This window comes from Palaemon carinicauda, chromosome 20, assembly GCF_036898095.1.
Source record: "Palaemon carinicauda isolate YSFRI2023 chromosome 20, ASM3689809v2, whole genome shotgun sequence".
In the NCBI taxonomy this organism is placed as follows: Eukaryota; Metazoa; Arthropoda; class Malacostraca; order Decapoda; family Palaemonidae; genus Palaemon; species Palaemon carinicauda.
In genome coordinates, this window is record NC_090744.1 from 47033809 (window position 1) to 47055214 (window position 21406).

At 36.0% G+C, this 21406-nt stretch overlaps 1 protein-coding gene across 1 annotated transcript in view; it reads left to right on the forward strand.

The window, feature by feature from the left end:
* LOC137659766 (zwei Ig domain protein zig-8-like) overlaps nucleotides 1–21055 on the forward strand; it is a 61989-nt gene extending 40934 nt beyond the window's left edge. The window contains exons 3-8 of the mRNA XM_068394571.1: nucleotides 77–246; nucleotides 2360–2494; nucleotides 4265–4373; nucleotides 15636–15790; nucleotides 16934–17063; nucleotides 19977–21055. Of these exons, the coding sequence (XP_068250672.1) occupies nucleotides 77–246; nucleotides 2360–2494; nucleotides 4265–4373; nucleotides 15636–15790; nucleotides 16934–17063; nucleotides 19977–20077 (800 nt within the window). The 3' untranslated portion in view covers nucleotides 20078–21055. The remainder of the gene's footprint in view (nucleotides 1–76; nucleotides 247–2359; nucleotides 2495–4264; nucleotides 4374–15635; nucleotides 15791–16933; nucleotides 17064–19976) is intronic.
* The last annotated feature ends 351 nt before the right edge of the window (nucleotides 21056–21406 follow it).

Genomic DNA, 21406 nt, shown 5'->3' on the forward strand with positions numbered 1-21406 from the left:
GAGTTTATAGCTTTTGCGATGATCAACATCACTTCATCATATGACCATAATTTTTTTTTTTTTTTTTTCTACCAAGGTCTGTGGACACCAGATCCTCAACTCTTGCTGGGGCCATACGAGGAGGAGGCTCCGAGGAGTCTAACCAAAGCCCGGTTCATCACAGCCAACAACACTATGACCACGGTTCAAGTAGGGGCTCCTGCTGCCCTACGATGTCAGATCAGCAATGTGGCAAGTCACGAAATGGTAAGCAGTCAAATGTCCTCTCAGCAATGTTATCAGTCATTTTTTATCAGTAATGTTGCATGTTAAGAAATAATAAGAAACTTTATTTCAGATAATCCACTTCGTTAGTTATGAAACAGTAAGTCATATGAAGTTGTATAAACAATGCTGATAATCTTCTTAGCCAGATGGATAGTAACCCTAAAGAAAATCAGCAATGCTTCCAATTATAAAACAGCAAGTTACTTAAATTTGGTTCATTAATATTAGCATTCACAAAATGGTCATTGACCCAATGTTTTATCAGCTATGTCGCCGGTTACAGAACTGTAAGTATATCAATGCCCGTTTGCAATGCTGTCTGGTAAAAAAAGAGTAAGGAGCCTCAAGTCGTATCAGCAATGTTGCTATTCAAAAAAGGCAAGTCCCCCGGTGTCAATATAGTAAGGTTGCTATTCAGTAAATGTCAATGTAAAGTATCAAGTTGCTAGATCAGCGTCAGGGCAAACTCTGAGATTATAAGTATCTTGATGTCAGTATAGTACTGGTGTCAAACAAGAAACGAAGGGCCCCTAATGTCAGCCCTGTATTGTTATCAGTCACAAACTTTAAATAACTCAAGGTTAGATTAATAATGATGGCAGTCATGAAAAGAAAAATGACCTGATGCCAATTCAATAATAATGCTAGTCACAAAATGGCAAATATTCCGATGTCAATTCAGCAAATTAATCAATCATATCACGGAAAATAATAATATGATATTAGTAATGTTTTGGTAAAAAATGCCAAGTAAAAATATTTAAATGGGGAACTGTTGTCAGTTATAAAATGGAAAGTACACAACGACATCTGAAAGTTTCCCAATAAAAGATGGTAAGTAATTTGATGTAAGATCAGCATCATAACCAGTCATGGAATGGCAAGAATCAGTTATTAGTTCAGCTCTGCTGCCATTCTCAAAAAGGTTGTAACCTGACGTCTTTCCGCGTATGTCATCAGTAAGTAATTTGCTGTCAGCTAAGTAATGTTGTCAGTCAGGAAATGGTAACTAACCTGAAGTTAGTCTGTTGCTCTTCAAGTACAGTCGAATTCAATAGTTCACCAAGATTCACTGGTCATTACTTTCCCATTGTAGAAAGTTTGCTAGGCAGCAGCTCCTAGGCTCCCGTATGTGAGAGTGTCTGTGGGCTTTGGAATTTGACTGTAACCTCTGAGTCTCCAATTTGGTAACAAGGTCCTTTCCAGGTAAGTAAGTACTTCTTGAGTCTAGAAAGCGCTTGCCAACAAGCCCATTGCTTAGAGTACTACCTTTGTTTTCCCGATTCAGGTACCTTTTTGCATTGTGACAAAATAGCATCTTATTGCAAAAGCTTTGAGGATTTTTGCGTACCTAATTTTTTGATAATGATTATGGATATTACGTTGAAAAGCTACTACCATAATAAACATATGGCTAAGTAATTCAGAATTACTTTTTTTTCATCTGGGAAAATTACTTGAACTATTCCAAGGAATTCTTGCAAAATCACACAAGTGCCATAACAACAGAAATCTTTTATTCGTATAAATCTGATTAGAATGATATTATGCTAATCCTCAATTTGTTTAGGTTATTTTCTTTATAATGCATCCCAAATTAAGTAACTATTGAAGGTCCAACTTTGTTTCCTCTCATGCTTCCTCTCTAATGATGTCCCATTAGAGAGGTGTTCAGAGGGAATATTTCTGAGTTGGTCTTTTGTTATAAAGTTTAGCCATGCTATGATAATGTGGTATTCATGGCGATTGGATGACACCTCCATTGGCTCTGGGTTAAAGGCATTAATGCAGGTTGGAAACGATCTTTTACGCCTTGAGGATAAAGACATAATTCATTATGGAAATGCAATAGACTTGGATACCATTAGATTGTATGAGATGTAATAACCATTGCATATGGTATTACGTTGGTTGTTGATTTTATTCGTCAACACTATTAATGTTGTTCTCTTTGCTACCCTCATTACAAAGATGTGGTTCATTATCACTTTAATTATATGATGTATTATTAGCAGAAGGAAACTTGATTGCTGACTCAGCTACATAAAACCAAGCAACTTGCCTGTTAAAATTTCCTTTCCTTCCACTTCAGGTATCCTGGATCCGACGTAGAGATCACCACCTCATAACACTCGGCTATCAGACTTATACTAACGATGACAGATTTTACGTTTCGAATTCCCTGCCTCTCCAGTTGCCGACGTTTGAAGGAAAGGTAAGGATCGAAGTAAGTAGACAAAATGGGTTTGTATATCACTCGTCCTGCGGGACTTTGTTTCTGTTTGTCTGTCAATACTTCTTTCCCTTTTAAGAATCACTCTTTTTATCTATGTGTACATATTAAACTGTGTGTACACAGACATACACATTCAACACGCACACAAACACACACACACACACACACACACATATATATATATATATATATATATATATATATATATATATATATATATATATATATATATATATATATATATATATATATATATATATATATATGTATATATCTATCTATATATCTATATATATATATACTTTATATACATACATATATATATATATATATATATATATATATATATATATATATATATATATATGTGTGTGTATATATATATATATATATATATATATATATATATATATATATATATATATATATATATATATATATACTGTCTATATATACACACACACACACACATATATATATATATATATATATATATATATATATATATATATATATATATTCCATGTAAAACCACAATCAAACCCAACGGTAGTTGAGCTTGTAAAACTAGACATGAAAACTTCGACTCGAAAGAATAGTATAAAAAAAAAAAAAAAAAAAAATAGTCTGAGTGTGGAACATGCCATTCCTGCTCTCGGAAATTACATCGAGAGTTTTTCTAAACGGAGAACGTTGGAGATTATATTCGAGGTGGGACTCTTCCGCTGCCACTTGGGGAAAGACTGAAGACTCCTTTTGAAAGATCAGATGAAGACTACTCGAGGATTCTTCAAAGGAGAATTCTGAGCCTCAATAATCGGGAACGGATTGATGGAGAAGTTCAGTGTATTCTTACATTTATCAGTTATTAGTATATAACAACAATAAGTGGGTGTATGCTTTTTGTTATTGTGTAGACATGCCTCTGTATATGATTGAGCATGTGCTATAGTTAGAGAGATGAATAAAACATAGGTGGTTTGATTATCGTAATCCAGTTGTACTACCTTACAAAGTAAAGTTAATTACCAAACATTCTTTCTTTAATTATAATCAAAGTTAACCTTTAATCTAATATGCAGTTATCATTAATATGAGAGTGCATTACACATGTCTTTTCTATTCTCTTTTTTATGATATTTGTTAGTTAGGTAGTGTAGTTATAGATATATTGTGTAATTTTGACCTGCAGCCTACACATCCAAACCACCTACGTACCCAGAATCATGATTCCTAGTAATAATAATAAGAACAAAAAAAAAAAAACTTTAGATGGTTGACTGTTAATACTTAAAGGAATTATATGCAGCACAAATGAATGTCTTTTGAAAAGCAGTTTACACATTAATAAGGATATTTATCCATAAGAAATATTGACTTGGATTTTACTTACATCTATTAGCAGATGTAGACACCAGCATATGTCATGGCGAACACTTGACTGATAAATGGAAAAATAATGAATTGAATTCGTTTATTAGTAAAATATGAAGTAAATCAACTAATAGATTATAGAATGGTAATGTAATTAATATCTAAATGCAGGAGTTCTTGTTTAATTCATAGGCTGAGTTGAAGGTGGGTTATGAGTTGACGAACCATAATAATGTTATGCAAGCAAATTTCCAGCTTCCGAATTGTATGCTTGAAACACATCTGGCTCGTAAAGTGATTGGTATACCAGCATTGTTATTTATTCAAAAGTAGGCCTCAACCAAGCACTAGATGAGAAGTTAAACTCTGGTGCTCTTCTCTTTCCAGGAATGGAATCTACATATCAAGTACGCCCAAGTACGTGATTCCGGGACTTACGAATGCCAGCTGTCAGCTCACCCTCCCATCGGGATTCTGGCCAGTCTGAACGTCATAGGTGAGTGCAAAGTTAGGGATTCTTTCTGTCTGGATGTCGATAGTAGCCCCACCTGGTGGATTGTTGTTTTAGTATACACGTAAAGCTAAAAAAAAAAAAAAAAAAAAAAGAGATGAATGTAAAATACATTCCTAGAGGTGAAGCTTTTATCCTAACACAAAATGTAAGACGTATCATGAGAGGAATAGAAAATATGCAGCAGTTTTCTCATTAAGTTCCAGACTTTCAGGTATCTCCTTGATAGAAGGGTTTTCCAGAGTGGATGCATGTTTCATGGGGTTAAGATCTGGAAATTTGATGTAAAATTATTCTGTCTGTAAAGCTGACTTTGTTAAAAACCCTTTTTGAACTTGCTATTTACCTTCGTTTAATCCAGGTTATCATAGGAGTTGACAGTCTTCATTATTCTGAAAATAAGACATTATATATATATATATATATATATATATATATATATATATATATATATATATATATATATATATATATATATATATATATATACACACACACACACACATATATATATATATATATATATATATATATATATATATATATATATATATATATATATATATATATATATACACACACATATATATATATATATATATATATATATATATATATATATATATATATATATATATATATATATATATATATATATATATATATATATATATATATATATATATATATATATATATATATATATATATATATACCAGCTACAATCTCAGCCTCTCTCTCCTTCCTAATCAATAATCTCTCGGTCTCTTTCCTTTTCGTCATACAACTGGTTTCTCGATCCTTGCCTCCTTCTGCTCAAAGAACAATTTTTCTGTTCCCTGTCCCACTATTCTTTTTCCTTTCAAATCAATATCTTATCAAGCTCCCACTGTTTCTTCTTACACCCCTGTTTTCTTGAGCTCCCTCTCTTCCTCCTCTCAGCCTCTATTTTCTCTTCTTCCTCAGATCACATCTCTCTGTATCCCCATCTCTTTTTCCACAACCACCAATTTCTCCTTATTTCCTCCTCTTAGAAAAACAAATGTCTTTTTTCCAGCATCTCCTCAAATGACCATTTTTTTGGAATCCCGATCTTTCTTCTCAAACTGCTATTTCTTGGTGTACTTCTCCTCAGAACAACAGTTTTCCTTCTTAAACCATTCTCTCTCTGTACCCTTTTTTTGTTCTCAAACACCAGTTTTTTAGTCTCCCCCTCCTTCCTCTCAGACAGCTACTCTTTTGGTGTCTCTCCCATTTTACTTATGAAACTACTAATCTATTGATATCCTCATTCTGTGTCCATGTCACTTCGTACTTAAATCGCTTTGTCCCAAGTCACTTCGTACAAAGTCATTGCGTACACCAAATTTGCAATGCAGTTGACTCCTACAAGCGGGTACCTTATAGATACCTTAGAAAATTGCTACTATCTTAGTAAGCAAATCATTAGAACTTAGAGTTGATCTTATGCCATTTCATATGAGGTACGTTGGCAAATTATCATTGAATTCAACAAACAGGACACTTTTACGGCAGTACTTAGTTACGGGTACGAGATTGTGAGCATAACTAATGCGCACCAGCATTATGCTCATGAAGTCGAAACTTAACATGAAAATATAAAATAATGAGAGGGAAAACCACAAAAGTATAGACGTTACCATAATTGTATCTATGAATATGATTGTTAATGAATTAACAAGAATTATTCACTAACAGGTCTTTGCTCCAATATGGCTCAAAATCAAACATAATATTATTTTTTCTCTGTTCTGGCAAGCGGTACATGTTGTGCTACACTCGTTAGCTTCTTGGGCAAGTATTTTACCGGACAAAAATTTGGTCACCAAACCCCCTATACACTACCCAACAGCCTGGAATGACTGGTTATTTTGATACAAGATGACTATGGTACAAAGTGATTTGTGACGAAGTGACTTGGGTACAAGATGACCTGGTCCGCTCATTCTTCACTTTCTCAACACCCATTTAACGGTTCCTTCCTTCTTTTTCTTAAACAACCAATCTGTTGTTCTCCCTTACCTGCTCAAACCACCAGTCACCTTCTCTTCTCCTTAAAACACTCTTCTCTATGTATAAAGGTTTAAAGGTCTCCCATGAAGGACAGAGGGAAAAGACAGCAACAATGCCGTGGAGACTGACCATATTTACATATAGTCAGCATCCAAGCATCTTATACATCCAAATTACGACCAGGAAGGGCCAGGCAATGGCTGCTGGTGACTCAGAAGGTAGACGTATTGGCTCCAAAAACACATAATCCTCATCTCTCAATGATTGTGAGGTTGCAGGCACTACAGAAAACTATCGAGCCCCAATTCATCAGATCGCCAGACAATGACATTTCCTTTTTATCTTTTTCTCCAAACAATATTTTCTCTTTTCTCGCTGTCCTCCTTCTTGAATCACTATTCCCCTCTGCTCCTTCTCCTCCTCCTCAAATCACCACACTCTTGATCTACATCTCCTCCTCCTCCTCAATTACCATTCTGTTACTTTCCCTCTTCTACTCAAACCCCCATTTTCTTAGTCTCCCTCTCCTCCTTCGACCACTCTTTGGGTATTCTTTCCCTTTTTATAGAAGCAACGCTCTCTATGTCTGCCTCTGGTCTTTCTCCTCAAATTTTTTTGGCCTCCCTGAATCCTCCATTCTTTCAGTCTCCTTTTCCTCCTTATCCTCAAATTACCACTGTTAATGTTCTTCTAATCATCAAACTACTTTTCTCCGGCTCCATCTCCGCCTCTTCAAATAATTTTTCCCATTGACACCCTCCACTCCTATTAAAATCACCACACTTTTGGCCTCTCCCTACTCCACCTCCTCAAATTACTAGACTCTCGGTCTACCTCTCTTCCTCCTCAAACCACCCCTTTCTCAATTACACTCTCCTTATTCTCCTCTGACACCCACACACTTGATCTCCCTTTCCTCCATATCCTAAAACCACCACTCTATTTCATCTAATCTAATATCAAATTACCTAATTTCACATATGTGAGTGTGCTACTTTACAACTGGTGGGTATGCCTATATGTGTTTATGAGTATGTAGTGTCTGTCTTTTTAAAATACAACGCTTCACTGAGAGTTATTCTTTATAGGGATCCTAAAGGGAGAGGTAGACGTCAAGAGATTATTAGTCACTCGTGACCTCACCAGATATCTGAATGCATATTGATTGGCTTTGCCATGAAAATTAATCTGTGAAGTACCATATAATTTGACAATGGATGCATGACTGTGTTTGTGGTATACTTCTTGAAGGAAAGAACATTCTTTTTTATTCTTTCCAAAGAAACAGCTTTTTAATTGGTCATATAGTGAGAGAATCTCTTCATAGATTTTTCTTGTAGGAGCATTTTTATGGTACTTTATCATTGTTTTGGAGCCAGCGATGGTCATGAAATTCTCAATGTGATGAGAAAAATTATATCCCACAATTATAATTATAAATCATTTTAATTTGAAAAAAAATCAACTATTGTGGATTATCATTTAGAAGGATTTCACTAAATTTTTATTTTCTCTGAAATCTTTATTTAGTGGAAAGGTCTTGACTGAGTTTTAATTTCTTTTTACAGTCTTAATTTTTCTACAGAATCATATGAGTAATCCATGAATGTTGTGTGGAAATCCCATTTGGTCTTGTGAATCAAGCTGCAAGCTATCTCTTGGAAAAGTATTTATTCCTTACAATGAGACCATGGCTCTTAGATACGTTAGCGAAATCTTTGATGGAGAATTCTCTAGACGAATTCAATGTTGTGTTTGTACAATTGCTTCAGATAGGGAACTTTTTTACTGGCAGCACCTAAAAGAGCTTTCCTGATATATTCCGAAACCAGCACATTCGTTGTTGATGCCTGATATCCAAAAATGAATATGACTTCGATTTTAGTAGGAGTGAATCAGATATTCAGAGTGTAGATTATATTTTTTGCTCGTTCTTTTACACAAGGCAGTTTCGTTTTAAGCTGACAGGAGATAAAAAAAAACGTTTAAATATTTGAGATATTCAATATTCTTTTTTTATTCATTAAGTACAGATTTAGTAGCAGAAGGAAATTTACACAAAGTCTTTTCGGTAATTATATCCATATTTTCATACTTTGCAGGTAAGCAAAGCAAAAAGTAACTCTGCAAAGTGTTAGAGAACTGAAGAATTTTGCTTCAGTAGGAGATTTCATTTGCTTTTGACTTCTTGGTGATAGGCATAATCCTTGAAATAATATATCCAAAATTGGAGGAAATAGATCTGAAATTTTTGAGCATGTGGGTGAGTGTGCTGAAGCATTTTCGTATCTGGAGGCCAAATGACTGTGCCAATGGTGATAGGGGTGGCACCGTTCAAAGCACCACCACCAAAGAAATCTTATGGTGCTGGTCTGGGATTAATTGATACAATGTGGCACATGCAAGGCCTTGGCAAATATACCATGACGGAATATTTTTCGTCAGCCCTAATGAAGATATGAGAAGAGCAAACGGTCTCAAAATTACCCACAACACGTAAAACACGTTGAATCGTTATCCTTTAGTGTTGCCGCTTCCGATGGCTGTATACAGCACCCATCAGGGGCCAAACCCGTGACCTTGATCAGGGGTGAAAGTTTATATTGACTTTTCAATACGGTTCGACAAGAGGAACACGATGGTGTGTATCGTATCCCCGTATCTTAGTTAGTTTAGGTGTAATCAGCAAAACTTTGTGCCCAAATTTGACCCTTGTCCTGACCTCAGAGGCCACCTATTTACCTAGGACCATTGAAATGGGTACCAATCAGTTTTTCTCGTGATGCCCGACACATTCGTCATAGTTCCGAGCCTCAAGCTTAATAACTTTCAGCCAATGTACCATGAAGCATCTTTGGGGGTGGTGCGGCAGTTTTGAGGTCCAAGGAAAAACTGATAATGTTTGGATAGAAAATAAAGAAAACAGAAAAAAAGTTGAAATGTTTGAACTCAAAAAAAATTACAGACTGGACAAAAATGGTGCTAATCTAATTCTACAATGTTTTTGACTACTGAGTAGAAACATTGAAAAGTATGTCCTATCACTTGGTGTAGCTCCCTTTCACTTAAGGAGAGATCCGTTGCTGTTGAGTGCTTGTGAGTATTAACTTTTGCCTAAGAGGATAAGCTGATTGAAATCAGAAAATGGACAGAGGACTGAAACTGAAGCACATTTTGACAGGTAAAACATCATTCTGGTTGTCCTAAGAGGAATACCCAATCATTACAATGAAGGTAATTTAAGTACTTTTTCACATTTCAACATCGTGTTAGTGTGAGGCTGGCTTCTAAGCTATGAACACAATGAAAATGTCATGGTTTCACACATTGGAGGACCTGAATGTATGTCTGTCAACAAAATGTCATGGTTTCACACATTGGAGGACCTGAATGTATGTCTGTCAACCATTTGGCCTGGGAAAAGCAACACAATGAAATAACACCAAGCATAGGTTTCCCACTCCACTGTAGCAACAGAACTGTTAGGTTCTAACAGAGAAGAGGTGAATGCAAGTAAAGGTTATTTAGCCGATTATGAGATTGTATACCAGCAGTTGAGAGTAAGTATGTCACAGATATTTAAGCAATATAAAATATGTGATGGTAAGCTTAAGCAGAGAGTGAGATATAATATAAGAAATAGCATTACATTGTATGAGTGAGTATAAAACTTGTGCGTCACATTGCCTTGCCCCTCCCCCCCATAATTGAAATAGGGTGCCCTAGTTAAGAGAGGCAAATATATGCGAGTCATCTTGCAGGAGATACACAAGTTTTAGGCAATCAATGGAGACCCAGTCTTGTTTACTACGAATGTTAGTTAAGAAAGCCTTCAGTGGGCTATGGATCACGAGAAAAGGGCCCATGTAAGGAGGCATCAGCGGTTGCTTGCTATTGTCGTTACCCAGAAAGACGTGCATTGTAGAGTGTAAATATTTCGGTATCTGTTACATTTTGGGGGGCTTGCAAGTCTGGCGGCATGTAGTAAATTTTCCCACAATGTGATGTAGATGCTGGAGATTGTTGGAGGAGGTTGCAGACAGAAAAAGTTTAGCAAGGATGACCAACGGGTGGCCATTCACAATTTCAGCTGTGGATAAATCCAGGGTATCCTTAGGAGGGTCTGTAATCCCAGCAGAACTCAGGGAAGCTGAGTAAACCAGTTAGAGTCACTGCAACAGGATATCAAAGCTGCTTTGAGGATACGATGAAAACTTTCAACCATTCTGTTAGTTACAAGGTTGTAGGCAATCGTCAGATGTAGTGTGATGCCCAGGAAATTTGCTAATAATGTCCACAATTGAGAGGAGAAAGTGGTACCTCTGTCAGAATTGATATGCTCAGCGATGCAAAATCTTGCTATCTACCTAGAAAATAAGGTAAATGTGCATAACTTGAACGTTGCAGTTTGCATGGGAATGACTTCATGCCAACAAGTGGAGCAGTCAATGACAGCAAACAGTGTCCCTGTGATGTGGGTAGGGGACCTGCTACGTCGACGTGAATTTTGGCAAAATTACTCAGGGGTTAAGGAAAGATGCTCACTCTGGAATCCGTAAGTCAATGTACTTTTGAAGTTTGGCATGAAGTATAGGCTAGACCCAATTCTTAGCATCCTTAGTAATGATGTGTCAAATAAACTTTGTGTTCAGTAGCTATGCAGTAGATTGGCGTGAGAGGTGTGAGGGGCCATGGATAAAATAAAAGACCTGTTAGCATCAGGGGGCAGGTTGGAAGGTGGAGGGATGTGCAGGATATCCTACATCCTTGGTACCCTTGATCTTTCCATAGTGATTCTGCGAAGGCATTTTAATCCAATCCCAGGTGAATGGCGGCAAATGTGTCTCTTGATAGCATATCGGCAAGGGGGTTCATTTTCCCAGGGATGTTTTGAAGGGTGCAGAATTATTGAGCCGCAGCAGAGAGATGTCGATATTCACGGGTGTACCTGGGATCAGAATGTTGACTGAAGGCATGCACCAGAGGCACGTTCATCATGCGAATGAGAAATGTCGTACCGTTTGAGAAGTGGTAAAAGTGAAAGAGAGCCAAATGCACTGCCAGCAATTCATGGTTGAAAGTAGAGTAGCAAGATTCCTTCTTAAACACTTTTTACTGATGAAGGCAAATTGGCGGGGTGAGCCGTTGACCACCTGCTTGAGTACTGCACCAATAGTAACGTCGCTGGTATTGTTGGAGAGAAGAATAGGACTTGGGAACGTGATACAGGAAAATGTAAACATCAGTGGTTGTTGGGTCATTCTTTGCGTTGCAGAAGGCTGCTAATTGAAGTGGACCCTACTTCAGGTATCTTAGTTTGCCCCTGGAGGAGGCGTAAAAGGGGGCTAGAGTGGCAGCGATGGCTGGTAGGAACTGGTGATAATGTTCATCTTGCCCAAGAATTCTTGCAGTTCTCTAACGGTCAAGTGGGTGTTGGGACGTTCTGAACAGCAGATACCTTCTCAGGGAGAGGGTGAAATCTTTCAGGAGTGATGCAGTGTCTTAAAAACAGTACATCGTTGGCACCAAATGTACACATTTCATATCGGACTATAAGGCCATTTGTTGTAGATAGATGAGTTCGATGCGTAGGTGATGGAGGTGTTCCTCTTTGTAGGAAGAGAACAGAAGTACGTCGTTCAAGTAACATACACAGAAGGGGAGGACACCCAAGTGCCCTCAATGAGGTGTTGACAAGTCTTCCCAGCATTACGAAGGTCAAAGTAGAATTAATTGAATGTGTAAGTACCAAAGGTGATGGTGATGGTGGTTTTGGGGATGTTTTTCGGTCCATGGGGATCTGATAATACCAATTCAAACCATCAAGAGTGGAGAACACCTTCACTTTGTGCAATGAGGAGGTAATGTAGGCAATGTTGGGGAGTGGGTATTAATCCGGTTCTGTCTGCATGTTTAAAGGTGTTTAATCCCTGCAAAGGTGGAGGGTGTCATCTTTTATCAAGACAATGTGTAATGGCAATGACTAGAAGCTTGAGGACTTTTGGTAAAGTCCCATTTCTTCCCTTTTGGCGAATGTTTTTTGGCGACAGTCAAATGATCCGGGGCCAAAAACCTGAATCTGGCAAACACTAGGGGCCCTGTCAGTGTTTGGCGAAGCTCAGGATGGAAGACGTGAGGAGGTGGATGTATGCATCTGTAAGTGCAATGGTGTGGGCTGCAAAGTCGGAGTGGTGAGTGTCTTGCAACTGTGGGTGAGGATCTCAAATCCGTTAGCAGCTACCAGGTGAAAGTCTGCACGTAGAATGACTACGCCGTGTCCAGAAGAGTGACTGTGGCAGAAAGGAACAGGGGATTTCAGGGGAGGCCAATGACATAAACAATTTCCTACTTACAGGTTTTTTGTCCACTGACACCCTCACATATTTCTTTGCAGCACCCACGAATCTGGAGTGGTAGTAGCAGAACTTCGGCTGATGGCCATCAGTAAGTGGCTGGAGAGGTCGTTTGATTGGGGTGTGAGTGAGAGGTGGCATATGTTGGTGGTGGGCGGCTTTGTTTCCGCTCTGGAACGTAACAGGGTTGGTGTCTCTGTCCTATTACATTCTTGTCGCCTCCAGTCAATTCTGAGCAGTTGTCCTCATCTTCAAGAGTGGAGGCATTGATGGAAGTCTTGGAGGTGGGGAAGTGGGTATCCATAAGGGCATTGACTTTGGTCATCAGGTCCTTCAATGAGTTCAGGCTCAGGTAGATATCGTACCCAAAGGCCACGTAGCAAGCTCACTTCGCAAGGAGAGCCGTCTGCGGCAGGTTCCAAGCTTGCGATACTGGTCATTTCCCTGAGGGCCAGCAGAGCCTTTTGGTCTGCCAATGGCAGTTGGTGAGTATTGATCCAGGAGGTGTTTTTGAGGGTGTCACACTCTATTAGGATATTTCCATGGTTGAAAAGCTAATAAGAAATTTCTAGGAAAATATCCTTGATGATCACAGCAGGAACATTGTCTGCTTTTGCTTGAGCAAGTAAAGCCTTTGATACGAAACTGAACTTCAGCACGCTGGAACCAGGCGAATGCTTCTCCACTGGCAATGGTGGCAGTTTCATTGCGCCAGAATATTTCAAAGAGTTAGGCTCGGTGGACTGCTTTTTAAACAGGGTAGGACCGAATGGGTGGGTGAGAAAGGTGGTGAGCATTAGTTACGTCGGTGGTCACCAATGTGGCAACAGAACTGTTAGGTTCTAACAGAGAGGAGAGGGGAATGTAAGTACAGTTTATTTAATAGATAACAAGCTTATATACTAGGAGCAGAGAGGAAGACTTTATCAGGTTTTTCATTTATAAATGCGGAGAGACTGAAAGATAACAATGAATAGCATTACATTTTATGAGCGTGTGCACCACTAATATTTTTGTGTAAGTGAAAGTTTTATTGTTTTTATTCATGTTTGTATTTGACTATAAGGTGTATCTTAAAGGTTCATATTATTTCTTAAATAATATTGACAGTTTTTCCAATGACACCTTTTTCAGTATAATAAAAACAAACATGTACAAAGTTTCTAATTCTATTTAAAACCATGATCAACAATATACCTTTGGAAATGTCATTGATAATTCATTAGTCTTTTCACCGACGTAGAAATCCTTATTATTCATATTCCTTTAAAAATATAATAATCAAATCTTTAATAATGGTGTGCCTCAAACATTTTATCGACTAGTTCACTGTGCCCTGAAATAAGAAAGGTTGAAAATCACAGCTCCAGCTCAATTAGTGGCCAAACGCGAAGGGTGGCCCCCAAACCGTCGGTGTTATGAAAAGTGACGGAAAATAGGCCAGGGTTAAATATTTAAACGGCAGAGAAGTTAAGGAAGATATTAAGCAACAATATCTATAAAAAAATACATATATCTACTCCTCACGTGTGGCTTGATGACGGTCGAAATGTGTAGTGTTGAAACTTGCTCTATTCTAAATGAAAAATGCGACATTGGAATTCAAAATAAATAATTTTTCATTTCTATTTGAAAAACATTATTGTAATTTTTTGTCTCTGCTTCAAGGAGTATTTGTCAGCATCTGATAAAGTAGAATAACATGATTCTGTTGTTTATGGTAATAAAAGCGAAATAAAATGAATATATAAAAGTATAAACAAAGCAATGTAGGTGAGCAATAGAGCAGTATCGCAATATGGCACAGTGCGATACCAGCTTCTGATTTATTAATAAGAAAAGCATGAGTGATCAAAATCTCAAGTAATTTGTGTTCTTTCATAGTGGGGAACGTGATTACATGCTGACATATTTTCGAAGTTATATGAATCGATGTTATCCTTGTTTCTGTAATAGATTTAGAAAAAAAAAATCTTAAGTTTGCGTATATTTCCTATACATATTCAATGGGTTTGATTATACAAAGAGATGTCAAAATCCCATAAATATGCGGTATCAAGAAAACGTAAGTGAAGCAGAACTCCATATCATTCAGTCAACAAAAAACCTCTGGTTCTAAAAAATTATATATTGAAAATTAAATCAGAATTCCGGTGACATCAACGTTACTCCCTAAACTTCCCGTCCAATTAAGAATCGGGCCAAGATTCATTAAGCTGTAAGAACAAGAGACATTGCGACAGCACTACTCTGGAGGAACGTAAAATCCGTGTATCCTGTTTCCAATGGAAATTTCACTTTCATATTTGTCAACCAGCTTCGTCAGGTCTGTCTCCAGTGCTCTGCTTGTTTAAAGTAAGAGCTCTTGGCGCAATTTTGTTCGGTTACTTTGTCAGAGGCTCAATGGAAGTGTTAGTTTTATTTTATACAGTATACGTTATATCTGAATTCCCATCGAGGAAAATACCGCAGAAATTATTATTATTATTATTATTATTATTATTATTATTATTATTATTATTATTATTATTATTATTATTATTGTCGTAGATAATAATAATATTAATAATAATAATAATAATAATAATAATAATAATTTCTACAGTATTTTTATGATATTATTAAAGATAAAGACATGGTAAAATAGTAATATGAATTATAATGGGAATAACTTTGATGATATTATTAATAATAATTATCAGAAACAAAAATTGTATCAATATCTACAGAAATATCCAGTGCTCTGAACAAGAAACATAACACCAATGGTGGCTGATGTTTCATGGCAATATAAAAACCTCTATTTAACTTACAATGATAGATAATTCTTCAATTCCAAATGTGATTTCTTCTTCTTCAGAAACAATGTCTGAAATCACTGGGGCGCCTGATTTCTATGCTCAAGAGGGCAGTGACGTCACCCTGTGGTGTAGATTAAGGCACTTCACAGAGCCTCCCAGCTATGTCTTTTGGTACCATGGCAACGACATGATTAATTATAATGCAGACAATAAGGTAAAGACTTAATCCCTCTAAAGAACTCTCTGTATGTCCATATAATATTAAATTATACAATACCATATGCTACCAAGATATGATATTAATTAACTCTGTTCTGCTTCATCTCTCTCTCTCTCTCTCTCTCTCTCTCTCTCTCTCTCTCTCTCTCTCTCTCTCTCTCTCTCTCTCTCTCTCTCTCTATCTATGTATATATATATATATATATATATATATATATATATATATATATATATATATATGTGTGTGTGTGTGTGTATATACAGTATATATATATATATATATATATATATGTGTGTGTGTGTGTGTGTGTGTATATACAGTATATATATATATATATATATATATATATATATATATATATATATATATATATATATATATATATATATATATATATATATATATATATATATATATATACAATGTTAAAATAATGGTATTCTTTCATTATGTGATAAGTTTATAATCTTTCTTTTTAAGTTATTATATGTAATTTCTGATAAACTGGTAAAACTTCTTTTGATAGCATAATATAGTGCCATGAAAAGAAAAGAAAATTCCTAAAGGTATCATAAAAATAACATTAGTCATGTTCAGATTTACTTAACATTAGTCTTTAAACCAGAATTCTTTTGATGGAATGAATATCAACCTCTTTCTAGAGACTGTTATCTTTACTTCTTGCTCAATTTTTTTTTTATTCTTAGAACTAAATGAAAGATTTATAGAGTAAAGTATATTTATCTGTAAGCTCGGTCAATAGTGTATAACGGAAACTACGGATAAGAAATTTTGGTATATATATATATATATATATATATATATATATATATATATATATATATATATATATATATATATATATGTATATATATATATATATATATATATATATATATATATATATATATATATATATATATATGCATATATATATATATACACACACACATATATATATATATATATATATATATATATATATATATATATATATATATATATATATATATATATATATATATATATATATATATATATATACATATATACAGTATATACCCTCTGGATAGATAAAATACATATATTTTTAGGGTATTTCTCCTACTGCCTTAAATCTTCCATTATTTATTTCAGATAACTGTAATTAGTCAAGGAGGTGAGAGCAAACTCCAAATTGAAAAAGTAGAGAAAAAGGCATCTGGCAACTATACCTGCATGCCAGCCAATGCAAAGCCTTCTTTCGTCATCCTTCATGTTATCACAGGTACTTTGTGCTCTTCAACTTCCGTTGTTGTTGAGATTGTTGTTTATTTTTTTTTTTTTTGGTTCTCTAAGTTTAATCAAATGCAATATTTCTATAATTCTTAGCTCATAACTCTCAGGTCAAGTCATTATACCTAAATTTCTATTCTGATCTCTCCCCTGAAGTTAATGTAACACTATATTAGACTATCCAAGATAAGATATATATTTTCTCGAAAATACTGAGATTTCTGCAATGCTGTTCTGTTTTAAAAGCAAAGTAGAATTCTGCAAGTCAATAATTCTTCTGTAAGTTTAGTCAAAGGTATCTTAAAACAAATGTACAGAGTCGATGTGTTTTCACGTCACTTCTAAAGACTTATTTCAAGTGACAAAGAAGCCTGCTTTAGGGTTTCGTGTTGTTCAGTACAATTAAAACACGATTTAGTATTTTTGTGCTTCCCTAAGAAACTTTAATTATATAACCAGAAAATTAAGATATGATAATTAAAAGCGATTATAATACTGTTATAATTATATATTTCAAATTTTCCTTGTTATTGCAAAATATATAATTGAGAAAACCGGGAGAAAAACGTAGATTCCTCTTACACATACACACACACACACACACACACACACACACACACACACATATATATATATATATATATATATATATATATATATATATATATATATATATATTCCATCTATCTACCATGGCACTTCACCTAATTTTGGGAGGTAGCAAAAATGATAAAAACGAAATAAAAGTGGGTTTTTTTTTTTTTCATTTCCATTTGCCCGAAGAGGAACTCTTCCAAGTCTGTTTGGTACTGATAGGGCTCCAGAGCCCACCTTTCCCTATTTCTTACCACAAATGAAGCTTCATATTATGAATTCTCTACTGCTACTACCTCAGCGGTCACTGAGGTGCCCCGAGGTCGCAGCAGGGCCTACCAGAACTGCATCACAATTGGTCCCTATCCATTTCAATTTATAAATCGCTCTATTGACTCACTCACGTCTATCCTCCTGTTACCTATGGCTTTCTTCAATCCCTCTTATAGGGCTTTCTTCACTTTTATTCTCCACAACTCAAATCCATAAATATTATACATCACAGTTGGCATAATTACTTTCTCCTTCAAAATTCCCTTTACATTTATTCCCAACCCCCTAGTTTTTACCATTCCCGTCACTGACCCCAAAACTTTATATCATCCATTCACCCTCTCACGTACATCTGCCTCCACCCACCATTTGTAGCAACAGCAGAACCCAAGAACTTGAACTGATTTATTTACTTAAGTAACTCTCCATTCAACATTACATTCAAACTAACACCACCCTCCTTCCTCGTGCATCTCATAACCTTACTCTTGCACTCTTAACTCTCAACTTCCTTCTCTCACATACCCTTCTAAACTCTATAATTCATCAACTTAACTTCTGCTATGAGTCTGAAACCAATAGAATATCATACACAAATTACAACGGATTCACCTCTCACTCATCATCCCTCTCATCTCTCAGTTTTAAATCATCGACCAAACACTTGAGCATTCACTCTTCTCACAACTCCGTCAACAAAAATATCTAACAGCCATGGACACATCATACATCCCTAATTCAGCGCCACTCTCACTGGAAACCGCTCAATCATTTCATTCCTCATCCTAACGCATGCTTTAGCAACAATCTTCCACCAATTCCATGAATGCACATCACACTCCACATTGCTCCCCTGAGAACTCTATCATAATTGTTGTAAACTCTTCCATTTGCCGCTCTTACCCATGTATACCTATTTATATTACTCTTCTTGAAAATACTATTACTTATCACCAGCTCTTGTTCAACACATTTGTAGCAGTCTCTTACTACTTTCATTTCTACCTGTTACACTATTGTTCATAATGACACCTTCTACCTCTTTAGGACCCACTCTGGAATTAAAGTCACCCATCACAACTACATAATTTCATCAATTCAGTCCTTCTACACACCCAGTTATCTCATTCCATAGATAATTCGGCTCTTTTTTTCCTTTTCTCTCAACCTGGCCAATACACACTAACAAAAGCCTAACATTCCCTACCCAATCTAAGTGACACCTCCTTCCATTCCACTAATTTACCTCTCATCCATTCCTTCAGGAATAAAAGCCCCATCCTCTCGTGCTCTTCCCTATTCATTTCCTGACAATCTACCCGTCACTTCACTATTACTTCCCCTTCCACTTTTATTTGTCTCACACAAGGCTGATACATACATCAGTCTGTCCCAAAAACATATTTCCAATCACGCATCTTTCACTCTCTATCGTACTTCATTCTCATATATTCAGACAACCCATAACTATAGTCCATTTCTTTTAGCGATGAATATTTGCACCGACTCGCAGCGGTGCCCTTTTAGCTCGGAAAAGTTTCGTGATCGCTGATTGGTTGGAATTATCTCGCCCAACCAATCAGCGATCCGGAAAATTTTCCGAGCTAAAAGGGCACCGCCGCGGGTCGGTGCAAATATGCATCGCTAAGAGAAATGGACAATAGTGTTGGGAGCATTCACTCTCCCCAACTTCTCTTCTTTGATATATCTCAGGAAATAGATATATAGGTTAGGTGATTCTCAGTCCCCTCGTCCTGTCTCTAATATTTGTTCCTTAGGGCATGCAGGGATAGGTTTGCACTATTCTAATTGTTGTTATGATGGTTTGGTAGTTTGAAGTATTTTTTAAGCAAGCCCTGCATACCAAGTTAACCTTACATAATCATAATCAACCTACATATTTCTGACATATTCTGTGGCCAAAGAAACATGTAATGAAGTCTGGGATCATGGGATCATGAAACCAAGGAGAGAAGGCGACTCCTAATTATGCAGGTTTATTAAAGCGTCTTTTTTTCTCTCTTTTTCTTCCTGTCAGGAGAGACACCTGCAGCTATGCAGCGGGCGGCTGCTCCTCCACTCGACAGCGCTTTCACCTTAGGGCTGGCGTCTGTGTTCATAGTTCTCAACGGCCTATGATTAGGTCTGTTCTCTCCTGTGACTGTTTGTCAATATTAGTACGCATAATGACTGCTGGTGAGAGAGTGTTTGTGAGGTATTCTTGTCTGTGTACATAATGTTTGAGAGTGATGGTCAGGTATAAATATGCGTGTGTATATGGTTGTGTGCGTTTATTTGTGTATTGGGGTGCTTGAATGTATATAGATTCTGTAAATAAGAATATGCTTTTAAGATTAACTATTTGGTTGTACATAATGCTTACGAGGGTATTGGTGTTGGTGAGGTGTACCTCTAAGTGCGCCTGATGTTTGTTGGTGTGAAAACTAATGATGTTCATCTCTCATTGAACATTGTGAGTGTAATTTAGAGGATGTTGGTGGGTTCATCTGCATATGTCAAAAAGGTTTGTGTGGAAAAAGTGTTGGTGAGGTTTATGTAGGTTTATGTTTATAAATAATTATGAAAATATGAGAGTAATAATGATGCTTATCTATGTTTGTGAGTAAAGTATAATATACTTGCTAATGATTGTTTGCGTTCAAAACATGATCATTCTTATAAATGACTTACATAAAGTAATGTATGTAAGTGCTGCTGTCGTGAGTTTTCTATTTATGCCCTCATTAAAATGAAAAAAAAATTCTTTATGATATCAAAGAGATGCTATTGGATAGTACGTATAATGAGATTGTATAGCTAACCAAGGTATGTCTTTTATATATGGGTAAGGGAAAATTTTCTTAAGTTTATTCATCAGATGTATTTATATCTCGAGAGGATTTGGCATATGAGACTCTAGTGAGGAGGATATAATAAAACGAAATATCAAATCAAGAAAGAATAAGAAAACTTTAGCTAATTTTCCAAATATGCAACTACAATTACAACAATTTGTATCGATACATATTCATACATATCAAACGTGCAAAAAGAATTTTCTAATTGAGAAAGGCTGAGTATGTGAAACTTTGGCTAATTTTGCAGATATATAATTACAAACAAATTATGTCTAACTGCACATACACACCGAACGTACAAAGTATCTTCTCTTCATTCAGACACGGGAATGTGCAAAATCGTTCTTGAATATCAACACATACACAATATAGGATATCCATTTCTATTTATCAGTAAAAGGATTAATGAGGCAATAAGCGATGTCATTTTTCCCATCAACCACCTATGTTATGGAAGTGACCTATTTTGGGGGAAATATTCAAAGAGGACATATCTCTACCATAATCAGTATTCAGATCTAGTGTATCTTTTGGAGTTACATCCATCTTTTAAACAAGTCAAGTCTTCCTCTGCATATATACTTTCTGTGCACTAAATCTTATTAGACTA